The following is a 12105-nucleotide window of genomic DNA, read 5'->3' as shown; positions in this document are numbered from 1 at the left end:
TATCTTGTTCCTGATTTTAGGGGAAATGCTTTCAATTTTTCACCATTTAGGATAGATAATGTTTGCTGTGGGTTTATCATACATGGCTATTATTATGTTGGGGTATGTGCTTTCTGTGCCTGCTTTTTGGAGAGATTTTATCATAAATGGGTGCTGAATTTTGTCAAAGGCTTTCTCTGCATCTATTGAGATAATCATATGATTTTTATCCTTCAATCTGTTAATGTGGTATATCACACTGATTGATTTGTGAATGTTGACAAATCCTTGCATCCCTAGGATAAAGCCCACTTGGTCATAATGTATGATCTTCTTAATATGTTGTTGAATTCTGTTTGCTAGAATTTTGTTAAGTATTTTTGTTTGTTTGTTTGTTTGATTGTACCAAAGAATTTATTTGGAGGGCAACAGTGAAGAAACAGACATAGAGAACAGGCTTACAGACACAGGGAGAGGGGAAAAAAGGGTGAGATGTATGGAGAGAGTAACATGGAAACTTACATTACTGTATGTAAAACAGATAGTCAATGGGAATTGCTCTATGTCTCAGGGAACTCAAACGGGCTCTGTATCAACCTAGAGGGGTGGGATGGGAAAAGAAATGGGAGGGAAGTTCAAGAGGGAGGGGACATATGTATACCTATGGCTGATTTTTTTTCTTGGCAAAACTGTATTATCTTTGCCCTGCTTCATTCCATATTCCAAGGCCAAATTTGCCTGTTACTCCAGGTGTTTCTTGACTTCCTACTTTTGCATTCCAGTCCCCTATAATGAAAAGGACATCTTTTTTGGGTGTTAATTCTAAAAGGTCTTGTAGGTCTTCATAGAACTGTTCAACTTCAGCTTCTTCAGCATTACTGGTTGGGGCATAGACTTGGATTACTGTGATATTGAATGGTTTGCCTTGGAAACGAACAGAGATCATTCTGTCGTTTTTGAGATTGCATCCAAGTACTGCATTTCAGACTCTTTTGTTGACCATGATGGCTACTCCATTTCTTCTGAGGGATTCCTGCCTGCAGTAGTAGATATAATGGTCATCTGAGTTAAATGAGTCTATTTTCATCAGCAATATTGGCCTGTAGTTTTCTCTTTTTGTGGCATCTTTGTCTGGTTTTGGCATTAGGATGATGATGGCCTTATAGAATGAGTTTGGAAGTTTACCTTCCTCTGCAATTTTTTGGAAGCGTTTAAGTAGGATAGGTGTTAGCTCTTCTCTCATTTTTTGGTAGAATTCACTCTGAAGCCATCTGGTCCTGGGCTTTTGTTTGCTGGAAGATTTTTGATTATGATTTCTTTTTTTTTTTTTTTTTTTTGATTATGGTTTCTATTTCCGTGCTTGTGAAGGGTCTGTTAAGATTTTCTATTTCTTCCTGGTTCAGTTTTGGAAGGTTATACTTTTCTAAGAATTTGTCCATTTCTTCCAAGTTGTCCATTTTATTGGCATATAGTTGCTGATAGTAGTCTCTTATGATCCTTTGTACTTCTGTGTTGTCTGTTGTGATTTCTCCATTTTCATTTCTAATGTTGTTGATTTGATTCTTCTCCCTTTTTTTTCTTGGTAAGTCTGGCTAATGGTTTGTCTATTTTATATATCCTCTCAAAGAACCAGCTTTTAGTTTTGTTGATTTTTGCTATAGCCTCCTTTGTTTCTTTTTCATTTATTTCTGCCCTAATTTTTAAGATTTCTTTCCTTCTACTAACCCTGGGGTTCTTCATTTCTTCTTTTTCTAGTAAAGTTAGGGTATTTATTTGATTTTTCTCTTGTTTCTTGAGGTAAGCTTGTAATGCTATGAACCTTCACCTTAGCACAGCTTTTATTGAATCCCATAGGTTTTGGGTTACCATGTTTTCATTTGTTCCTATGCATATTTTTATTTCTTTTTTGATTTCTTCCATGATTTGTTGGTTATTCAGAAGTGTGTTATTTAGCCTCCATATGTTTGTATTTTTAATAGTTTTTTTTCCTGTAGTTGACATCTAATCTTACTGCATTGTGATCAGAAAAGATGCTTGAAGTTATTTCGATTTTTTAAAATTTACTAAGGCTAGATTTATGACCCAGGATGTGATCTATTCTGAAGAATGTTCTGTATGCACTTGAGAAAAAGGTGAAATTTATTGTTTTGGAGTGAAATATCCTATAGATATAAATTAGGTCTAAATGGTCCATTGTATCATTTAAAGTTTGTGTTTCCTTGCTAATTTTCTGTTTGGTTGATCTATCCATAGGTGTGAGTGGGATATTCAAGTTTCCCACTATTATTGTGTTACTGTTAATTTCCCCTTTCATACTTGCTGGCATTTGTCTTACATATTGAGGTGCTCCTATGTTGGGTGCATATATATTTATAATTATTTTATCTTCTTCTTGGATTGATCCTTTGATCATTATATAGTGTCCTTCTTCGTCTCTTTTCATGGCCTTTATTTCAAAGTCTATTTTATCTGATACGAGTATTACTACTCCTGCTTTCTTTTGGTCTCCATTTGCATGAAATATCTTTTTCCAGCCCTTTACTTTCAGTCTGTTTGTGTCCCTTGGTTTGAGGTGGGTCTCCTGTAGACAGCATATATAGGGGTATTGTTTTTGTATCCATTCAGCCAGTCTTTGTCTTTTGGTTGGTGCATTCAACTCATTTACATTTAAGGGAATTATTGATAAATATGATCCCATTGCCATTTACTTTGTCATTTTGGGTTCGAGTTTATAAACCTTTTCTGTGTTTCCTGTCTAGAGAATATCCTTTAGCATTTGTTGAAGAGCTGGTTGGTGGTGCTGCATTCTCTAGCTTTTGCTTGCCTGTAAAGCTTTTGATTTCTCTTTCATATTTGGGTGAGATCTTTGCTAGGTATACTTTTCTGGGTTGTAGGTTTTTCTCTTTCATCACTTTAAGTATGTCCTGCCATTCACTTCTGGCCTGAAGAGTTTCTATTGAAAGATCAGCTGTTATCTTTATGGGAATCCCCTTGTGTGTTATTTGTTGCTTTTCCCTTGCTGCTTTTAACATTTGCTCTTTGTGTTTGATCTTTGTTAGTTTGATTAATATGTGTCTTGGGCTGTTTCGCCTTCGGTTTATCCTGCTTGGGACTAAGCAGGAGTCAGACACGACTGACTTCACTTTCACTTTTCACCTTCATGCATTGGAGAAGGAAATGGCAACCCACTCCAGTGTTCTTGCCTGGAGAATCCCAGGGACACGGGAGCCTGGTGGGCTGCTGTCTATGGGGTTGCACAGAGTCAGACATGACTGAAGCGACTTAGCAGCAGCAGCAGCCTCAAGACTTCTCCATCCATAAAGCACTGATGATAAAACATGTAAGTTAATGGTGAAACAATTCTCCACAGCAAGGGAGACCCAGAGAGGTTCACAGAGTTACATAGAGAAGAGGGAGGAGGGAGATAGAGGTGACCAGGAGAAGAATAAGGAGAGTCAAAATGGGAGAGAACAATCTAGCCAGTAATCAATTCTGTATGTGCTCCCCACAGTCTGGAACACCCAGAGAGATTCACAGAGTTACACAGAGAAGAGAAGAGGGAGGAGGGACCAGAAGGAGAAGAGGAAGGAGTCAAAAGGGGAGAGACAATCTAGCCAGTAATCAGTTCCCTAAGTGTTCTTCACAGCCTGGAACACCCAGAGAAATTCACAGGGTTAAGCAGAGAAGAGAAGAGGGAGGGAGGAATAGAAGTGACCTGGGAAAGAAGAGGGAGAGTCAAAAGGGGAGAGAGCAATCAAGCCAGTAATGACATCCCTAAGTGAAAATGGATACTGAAGATTGGATTCTTAAAGGTACAAAATTGATAACAAATACCAAAGAGCAAAGATTAAAAATCTAGAGTAAAGGTTAGACTCTCAAAAATACAATATTAAAAATACAAAACAAAATCAATCACAAAAATTATAAAAAAATATATATATGAAATTTGCTTTAAAATAGGGTCTTTTTTTGCAAAGCAATAGTAGGTTATAAAAATGAAAATTAAAGGAGTAATAAAGAAATTAAATTTTTAAAAAATTAAAATGTGATAATAGTAAAAATATATCTAAAAATTTCTCTGGAGCTGTTGTGAGCAGTGTGGGGTCAGTTCAGTTTCATATAGTTCCTTGTTCCAGCTTGTACTTGTTCTCAAGGTCTATAGGCCCCCTCCAATGCTTAATCAGTGTTAACAACAGGGTTTTAATCTGTTGCACCTGTCACTTCTGGAGCAGTTCCCTCTTCTTTGTTTATGTTGGTTTCCTGTTTGCAAGTCTCTTTGGTGTCTAATTTCCACCCCAACACAAGGGGGCCAAGGTGGTCACTTATTTAGGCTGACTTGTTCAGTTGTGGTGTGGGGAGGGAAGAATACCGCAAACAAATATTGCTGGTGTGTGTGGGAAGTGCTCGCAGTGTATGGACCACACTGGATTTGCCCTAGCTCACAGCAGCATGTGCTTTCTGGGTCTACACTGCTCAGGCTGCAGGGTGTTTTGCAGGGCACTGTCCAAAGCAGGCCCTGGGTTTTTTGCACTTCCCAGGTCTAAGCTGCTTGGGTCAGGTTCTCGGGTATGCCGCAAGGGCACAGATTCGGTTGAGCGTGTGTTTTGTGCCCTTCCCTGGTCCAAGCAGCTCAGGTGACCAGGTGCTTGGTAAGCGCACTGTCCAAGGGGGACGTACATCTTAATCACGTCCCTGGTCCTGGGCGCTCAGCTTCCTGGGTGTGCTGTGAGACTGTCTCAGGTGTGCTGTGTGTCTCCTCTGGGGAGGTGATCTCAGGCTGCGACCCTCCTGGCAGATGTCAACCATCCAGGAAGACATGGTTAGCAACTGGAAGCCTGCTCACAGTTTGGTGGAGGATGCTGGTCTTTGGGGCCGAGATTGGAGCAGCCCCTTGCCTTCTGGCTCTGGTTGTTGCACATCTGCCTCTCTGCCTCTGGTGGGGGTGGGGAGGGGTCTGTATGCAGCCAGCTAGCTCTCCTTTGGTATTTGCTCAATCCTTAGTTCTGTGAGTGGGCCAGGCTGCTAGTTGGAGCCTTTTGCAGGAAAGTTCTCTCTCTCTTTTTTTTCCCTCTCTGACAATCCCACAGTTTGAGTTGCTATCTCACTTTAGCTCCTTCAGAGCATTCAGGCCCAGACCTTACCCTAAGGACCGCTGATGGCACCCGTGCCTCCCTGTCCAGCGCCAGCTCGCTGGTGGCAGATGCAAATGTCTGGGCTACTTCTCTGCTGGCAGAGTTAGGCGCCTATTCTGTGGGTGTTTTTTTTTTCCTCCCAGTCATGTTGCCCTTTGAGATTGCAAAACTCCCCACAGACTCGCCTGTGAGAGGGTTTCCTACTGTTTGGAAATGTCTCCTCCTTCACTACTCCCTCCCAAGGACAGATCTCCCTCCCTAACTCTTTTGTCTCTCTTTTTGCCTTTTATATTTTGTCTCACCTCCTTTTGAAGAGAATGCCTTTCTCCGTGCCTGGTGACCTCTGCCAGCATTCAGAAGTTGTTTTGTAGAAGTTGCTCAGCATTCAAATGATCTTTTGATGAATTTGTAGGGGAGAAAGTGGTCTCCCTGCCCTATTCCTCTGCCATCTTGGGACTGCCACCCCGAGTTGTGTTCTTGATGTCTCTTAATTTCTGTTCTCTACTTTCATCTCTTTATCTTGCTATGTTGCATTCTGGGTAATCCTCTTGGATCTATGTTAAGTTCTCTAACTCTTCCTTCAGATGTATTTAACGATCGTTTAAGTCATCCACTAATTTTTCAACTTTATTTCATTTGTTTTTCGTTTGTACTAGTTCCCTTTGATTCTATTGCAAATCTGCTGATTCCTTTTCCTTAATCTCGTATTGCTTTCATTATATTTTTCCCTTTCTTTAAGCACTTTAGTTATTTTTAAAATACTCATTTTATAGTTTCTTTCACATTGTTATACAATTGCAACTCTTGGGGACGCCAATTCTTCTGTTCAACTAATCTATTTTCCATCATGGTTATTTATTTCTTTGATAGTTTATAATTTATTACATTTTGCAAATTTATTTCAGTGGGGAGACAGGGATATTTGTTATGTGCCCTGGATTGAGAATATTTCCCATCAGAGAAATTCTGCCTTTATTTCTGGCTGAGTTCCAGGGTCTTAATAGTAAAGACTATGTTCTCTTTACAATTATTGTTTTCCATTATGAATTCGATTTCGTAAATAGATACAGGTCTAGTCAGTCTTCTGATTTTTTTCTTATTATGGTAATGTATGCTTTTCAAGGACATTTTCCATTTTATCTATATTTTCAAATATAGTGGTATAGATTCATTTATAGTATTCCCTTATTTTTTTTTCAACCTCTGTAAGATCTATAAGTGACATGTTCACTTTTACTACTGATATTATTAATTTGTAGTTTTTTCTTTTTAATTATTTTGCTAGAGGTTCTTTAATATTATTTATTATTAATTTCAAAGAAGTATATTTACTTTGCTCATTTTCTCCATTGTTTACTTGTTTTTAAAATGTTATTGAATTCTGCTTTTCAGTACTTTTTTTTCTTTCATTTTAATGTGGGTTTAATTGGTTCTTTCTTGTTAAAGTAGAAACGTAGAAAATGAATTTTAAACCTTTGCTTACTTCATGGGTACTTAAAACTATATGTGTGTGTGCTAAGTCACTTCAGTTGTGTCTGACTCTATGCAATCCTATGGGCCATACCCTGCCAGGCTCCTCTGCCTTCAGGATTCTCCAGGCAAGAACACTGGAGTGGGTTGCCGTGCCCTTCTCCAGGGGATCTTCCCGACCTAGGGATTGAATGTCTCTTACGTCTCCTGCATTGGCAGGCAGGTTCTTGGGGACCTGGGACACCAGCGACACCTGGGAAACACCCTGTTTTTGCTACATTCCACAATGTTATATATATTTTAATTTTTTTATTCAGTTCAAAATATTCATTTCCTTTTCATTTCTTCTTTGCTCCATGAGTCATTTAAAAGTGTAATTGCTCATTTTCCAGAAATTTGGGAAATTTTCTTATTTTATTGTTATGAACTTCTAGTTTAATTCTATTATAATCAGAGGATATGATATCTCATACTCCAATCGTTTGAAATGTACTGAAACTTTTTATATGAACAAGTATATGGTCTATCTTGGTGGCTGGTATATGTGCATAGAAAAAATATATATCATGAAGTTTGGGGATGTAATATTCTATAAATGTCAATTAGGTCTTGTTGATAATGTTGTTTGGGACTTCTCTAATAGATCCCTTTTGTCTAAATTTTTTATTAATAGTTAGAAAAGAGTGTTAAAATTTTTGACTATGGTCATAGATTTGTCTCTTTCTCTTTCATCTTTGTTTCATGAATTTTGATTCTGATAATTTTGATTCATCATATTTAATCCTGATGAAGGACAAATTGCCCTTTTATCATGTGTTAAGTCTCTTATCATGCATTTTGTCTTTAAGTCCACTTTGTCTCATATTCATGTCATCTTTCTGATGCTAACCCTTTCTGTGGTATATATTTTCCTATATCAGTATTCAATTAATCTCTCAGCTTAGAATTTCTGTATAATATAAGTAGTATGAAACTGGATATTTGTATCTCACACATTCAGGTGCAGGCTTGGAGCTTACAAATCTCATAGGTAAAATCTTCTCCAAATGCTAAAAAACTAGAATTCCTCTTACCATTTCCCTGGACAAGTAGTAGACTTTTTCTAGAATTATTTTATAGAATTGGGCAGAGCCTTACTTTCTTGCTCCAGCTACCTGTTCTTGTATAGAAACTAGAACCTCAGATCCTACATCCTATTCTCTAGGCACTAAATTTGTGACTGAAAACAGCTTGGGTTTTCTGTGTCAGCTCATAATTACCATCATATCTACTATTTTGATTCATCTGTTTGTTCCTGGAACCAGGAATTTTTTTTTCTTGTTTTCTTTTGAGATTTATTGTTTTTTTTTTTAAAAAAAGATCATTATATCTTTCTCAAATTACCAAGTGTTTGCATAGAATTAGGGAAAGACATGTAGTTCACATGCATCTGTCTTTTTTTCTGGATGTCTCTCCTTACACTCTCTGTATTTTCTCCTTCTTTGAAGAAGGGAAAAAATTGAAATAATCTTCTATCTTGGAATGGAAATGAGGGAAAGAGTGGACATTGTTGAATTAAAACTTACAAAGGCTGGCTTAGAACTCCATTTCCCTTTGATTCAGGCCCCGCTATCTTCCCAGGCCCCATCACCCTGCACCCACCCCTCCTGACTCCTCTTCCAAGCACTTTCCCATGGACTGAGAGTGGGCTCTCACAACTGCTCCTTCCACCGCAGATTACTCTCGTGGCTTTGGTGGCCGTTATGGGATAGAGGCGGATAAACGGGACAAGGCAGCTCTCGGATATGACTACAAGGGAGAGACAGAGAAACATGAATCCCAGAGAGGTGAGTTGGGGCTGGAGAGGAGGGAGGCCATAGCGTACGTGGAGCCCTCCTTCTGCTCTTCCTGAAAGTTGACACAGAGTACCCAGAATACGAGTCATGCAGGAAGTGGTAGGGTGAAGAGTATGCATTACCTGTATGGGGGTAGGTGGGGGGAGACCCACAGGGATGGAGAGGAGAGCAGCAAGCTTAGGAGCAGGACACAGGAAGGTGACCAAAGAGAAGGGGTCATTGAGGAATGGGTGAAGACGGGCAGGCTGGCTGATGGCAAGAGTGTGATTTGGCTGTGAGTCTTAGGGGCCCCTCTGCTTCACAGAGAGAGGCCTTCTTCCCTGGGACACAGAGAGGATGGCTGGGGGGCTCACTTTAATTTTTTTTTATATTTTTTAAAATTTAAATTAAAAAATTTTTTACAATATTATGTTGGTTTCTGCCATACAACAATGTAAATCAGCCATAATTATCCATACGTCCCCTCCCTCCCCTCCCCTCATCCCATCCCTCCAGGTTATCACAGAGTGCCTGGGCTCCCTATGCTATACAGCAACTTCTCGCTTTAATTTTTCCTGTTTCTTCCTTTTATATTTTGCCCTTTTCTGCCACTTCTCTCTCTTTTGTTTCTCTCTTCCCATGTCTCATATCTCCATTCTCTCCCAGGTATTTTTTTTTCCCATCCTTTTTCATCTTTTCCCACCCATTCCTCTGTCTATTCCTGACTAACATACTTCCTCATCGGTCTCTCTGTTTTCCTCATTCCTGTCTTCTGGTCCTCCTTCCCACTGCTCCTACTCCCTCTTTGCATACATTTCTAGCACTTAACTCCTCTTGTGACTCTCAGATATTTCCATCCTGCAGATTATGCCAAGGGTTTTGGCGGGCAGTATGGCATCCAGAAGGACCGAGTGGATAAGGTAAAGCACCAGAACACCAATGTCTTGGGAAAAGTTCCCTGACATACATGGAGAAGAGTGAGAGGCAAAGTGGGTACAAGGATGAGCAAAGCTAGGTGCCCTGCACTGTCCTCCTGCTCTTCCCATTGACTGCCCTCAGCATCTAATGGGTGTGTCTTCTGAAGCCTGAGCTTTATCAAGGAGAGTGAGGAGGTGGAGAGAGACAGGGAGGCAGACAAACTCCAGCGAAAAGTGTTTAAAACTTCATTGATTGCTTGGTATTGATTAACTCAGTCAGTAACCTAGCCCCACTCCATTCAGTGTTTCCCTACACCTCTTCATGTACTGCATGTACTTCATGTACTCCTGCATTCCAGGCAACTGGACTTAAAAGATGTGAGATTCCAGGAACACTGAGCTTTTTTAAAGGGAGAGCCAGTCCTACAAGCCTAGAACTTCTTTACCCATCTCTCTGAAGCAAAACAACAATATCTGAATACCCTAACTACTACTGAGCATCAAAAGTTTAGGGAGACCTCCTATAGTGGCCCCAATCCCTGCTACTGCCTTCTGGGTCACTATCGCCCCCTTCCCTCTCCCCACCACTGCACATACTATTCCTCTACCTGCAGAGTGCTGTTGGCTTCAATGAAATGGAGGCCCCAACCACAGCTTACAAGAAGACAACACCCATAGAGGCTGGTGAGTTTTAATTCCCTCTCTCTGTTCTCCTCAATCTCCTCTGCCTTCTCATTCTTTTTTTCTTCCTAGACTACCTACTCCAAGCATTTAACTACCTAGGTTAGCTGAGGTAGACTTGACCCCTACCCTCATCTTCCCAGATTCTTTCTCCTAAAAAAAAATTAGGTTAGGTGGATATCTGAGTGACACTGGGGAAAAAACTGTATGTAGAGAACACAGGGATGGGGGGAGCCATCTGGGAAGAACACAAAGGGAAAGGAACTTTGGATGGGGGACAGTGGGTAGATGGTGGCCTGAGGGTATATAGATTTAAGAAATGTGGACAAGGAAGGATGCAGGTTAGGGGACCAAGCTTTAGAAGGAGTAAGAGCCTGAGATCACATGGTCTGGCTATGTGAAAATCTAGGCTCCAGGGCTACCTTATCCTTCTCTAAGCCCCTTGTTCCTTCATTAATACCTCTTTACCTCCATTTCCATGAGTCCTGTCTTGATTTTCTCTTCTTCTGGATGTTTAACTGACTCTTCTTCTTTCCAGTGCTACTCTTCTACTTCTGACCCAAGACAACCCTAATTTTTTTGACTGTGTCTGTAGCTTCTAGTGGTGCCCGTGGGCTGAAGGCAAAATTTGAGTCCATGGCAGAGGAAAAGAGGAAGCAGGAGGAAGAGGAGAAGGCACAACAGATGGCCAGGCAGCAACAAGAGAGAAAGGCCTTGGTAAAGATGAGCCATGAGGCTCAGCAACCAGTGGCCACTAGGGAAGAGCCGGCGGCGCCAGCCCCATTGCCTAAGAAAATCTCCTCAGAGGTAAGTGCTCAGCCCTCCGGGATCCACATCCAGCATTCTTTGCCCAGACAAGAGCCTAAGGGGATCTGTATCCTTAGTAAAAAGTAAGACCCAGAACTCCCCTGTGTTAGCAAAATCTACAATTGTTATCCTTGTCTTCAGAAGATCTCAATCTAATTGTGTAATTAAGCTTCATATATACATATGAGAATGCTCAGTGGAAAAAACCCCAAGATTTACATGGTTCAACAAAAGATAGGTCACCAGGCAGTGTAGTCAGTTACTGCTGCAAGAACAAGAGGAAGGAGCTGTCATTTCAGGTTGGAGCCCATCTTGAGGAATGATAGATGTGAATTGGCAGGGACAGGAAGGGGTGTTCCAGTACAGGAGAGAAGATAGTTTCTTGCTCACTGGAGAGATGCTTCATCCTTCACAGGCCTGGCCTCCAGCAGCGAGTTGTCCGTCATCAGAGCCTGGGCCTGTGAGAACCAAGAGGGAACAACCAGTACCTGCCCTGCCCTCAAGGCAGGATCCCCCAGAGGTAAGCAGACCGCCCCCCAAAGATCCACACCTTTCCCATCTCCTCATGTCCTGCAGGCTGATCAACCACCCTGGTTTGCCTGGGGCTATCCTGACCTTAGCACTGGAAGTCTTATATTCTGGGAAACCACCCAGTCCTGGGCAGACTAGGACAGTTAGTCATCCTAGCTGTCATCTTTTCCCCTTTTAGATTTTGCTTCACTGTTTTCCTGGTCTTCCAAGGAATCTGACTTGTGTTCCATTTCCTTCTCCTCATACCTTTTACATTCCCCTTCGATTAACATCGTCTGTTGGTAGGTGTTTTGAGTGGATGGATGTGGGAAGAGGTTGAAGAAGGAAGAGGGGTGAGAGACTGTTCCCTAGGAGAGGCTGTTAGCAGGAGCCAGGAATGGACATGGAAGTGGAGGCATGTGGATGATAGGGCCCAGCAGTCCTCCACTGGGACGTTTTGGAGAGGCAGCTCCTGGTACACAGAAGTCACCTTGCTTCAAGTATACTGTCTTTTCTCAGGACAATGAGGAGGCCCCAGCTCTGCCCCCCAGGACTCCAGAAGTCTTCCAGCTGCAGGAAGAGCCAGTGTATGAAGCAGTGCCTGAGCCTGAGCCTGAGCCCGAACCCGAGCCTGAACCCGAGCCTGAGAATGACTATGAGGATGTTGAGGAGATAGACAGACATGAGCAGGATGAGGAAGCAGAGGCAGACTATGAGGATGTGCTCGAGCCTGAGGATCCCTCTTTTTCTTCCACTCTGGCTGGTGAGTGGTGGGGCAGAAGAATTCCCCCATTA

The 12105-nt window shown here is 41.4% G+C and overlaps 1 protein-coding gene across 1 annotated transcript in view; it reads left to right on the top strand.

Annotated features, from left to right (window-relative positions):
• HCLS1 (hematopoietic cell-specific Lyn substrate 1) overlaps positions 1–12105 on the top strand; it is a 35230-nt gene that overhangs the window by 19838 nt on the left and 3287 nt on the right. Inside the window, exons 7-12 of the mRNA XM_005896080.3 lie at positions 8297–8407; positions 9260–9315; positions 9927–9996; positions 10589–10800; positions 11216–11320; positions 11830–12073. Coding sequence (XP_005896142.1) covers positions 8297–8407; positions 9260–9315; positions 9927–9996; positions 10589–10800; positions 11216–11320; positions 11830–12073 — 798 coding nt within the window. The remainder of the gene's footprint in view (positions 1–8296; positions 8408–9259; positions 9316–9926; positions 9997–10588; positions 10801–11215; positions 11321–11829; positions 12074–12105) is intronic.

Source organism: Bos mutus, chromosome 1 (genome assembly GCF_027580195.1).
Source record: "Bos mutus isolate GX-2022 chromosome 1, NWIPB_WYAK_1.1, whole genome shotgun sequence".
NCBI lineage: Eukaryota > Metazoa > Chordata > Mammalia > Artiodactyla > Bovidae > Bos > Bos mutus.
The sequence above is the reverse complement of the archived record's forward strand: the minus strand, read 5'-3'. Positions and strand labels throughout refer to the sequence as shown.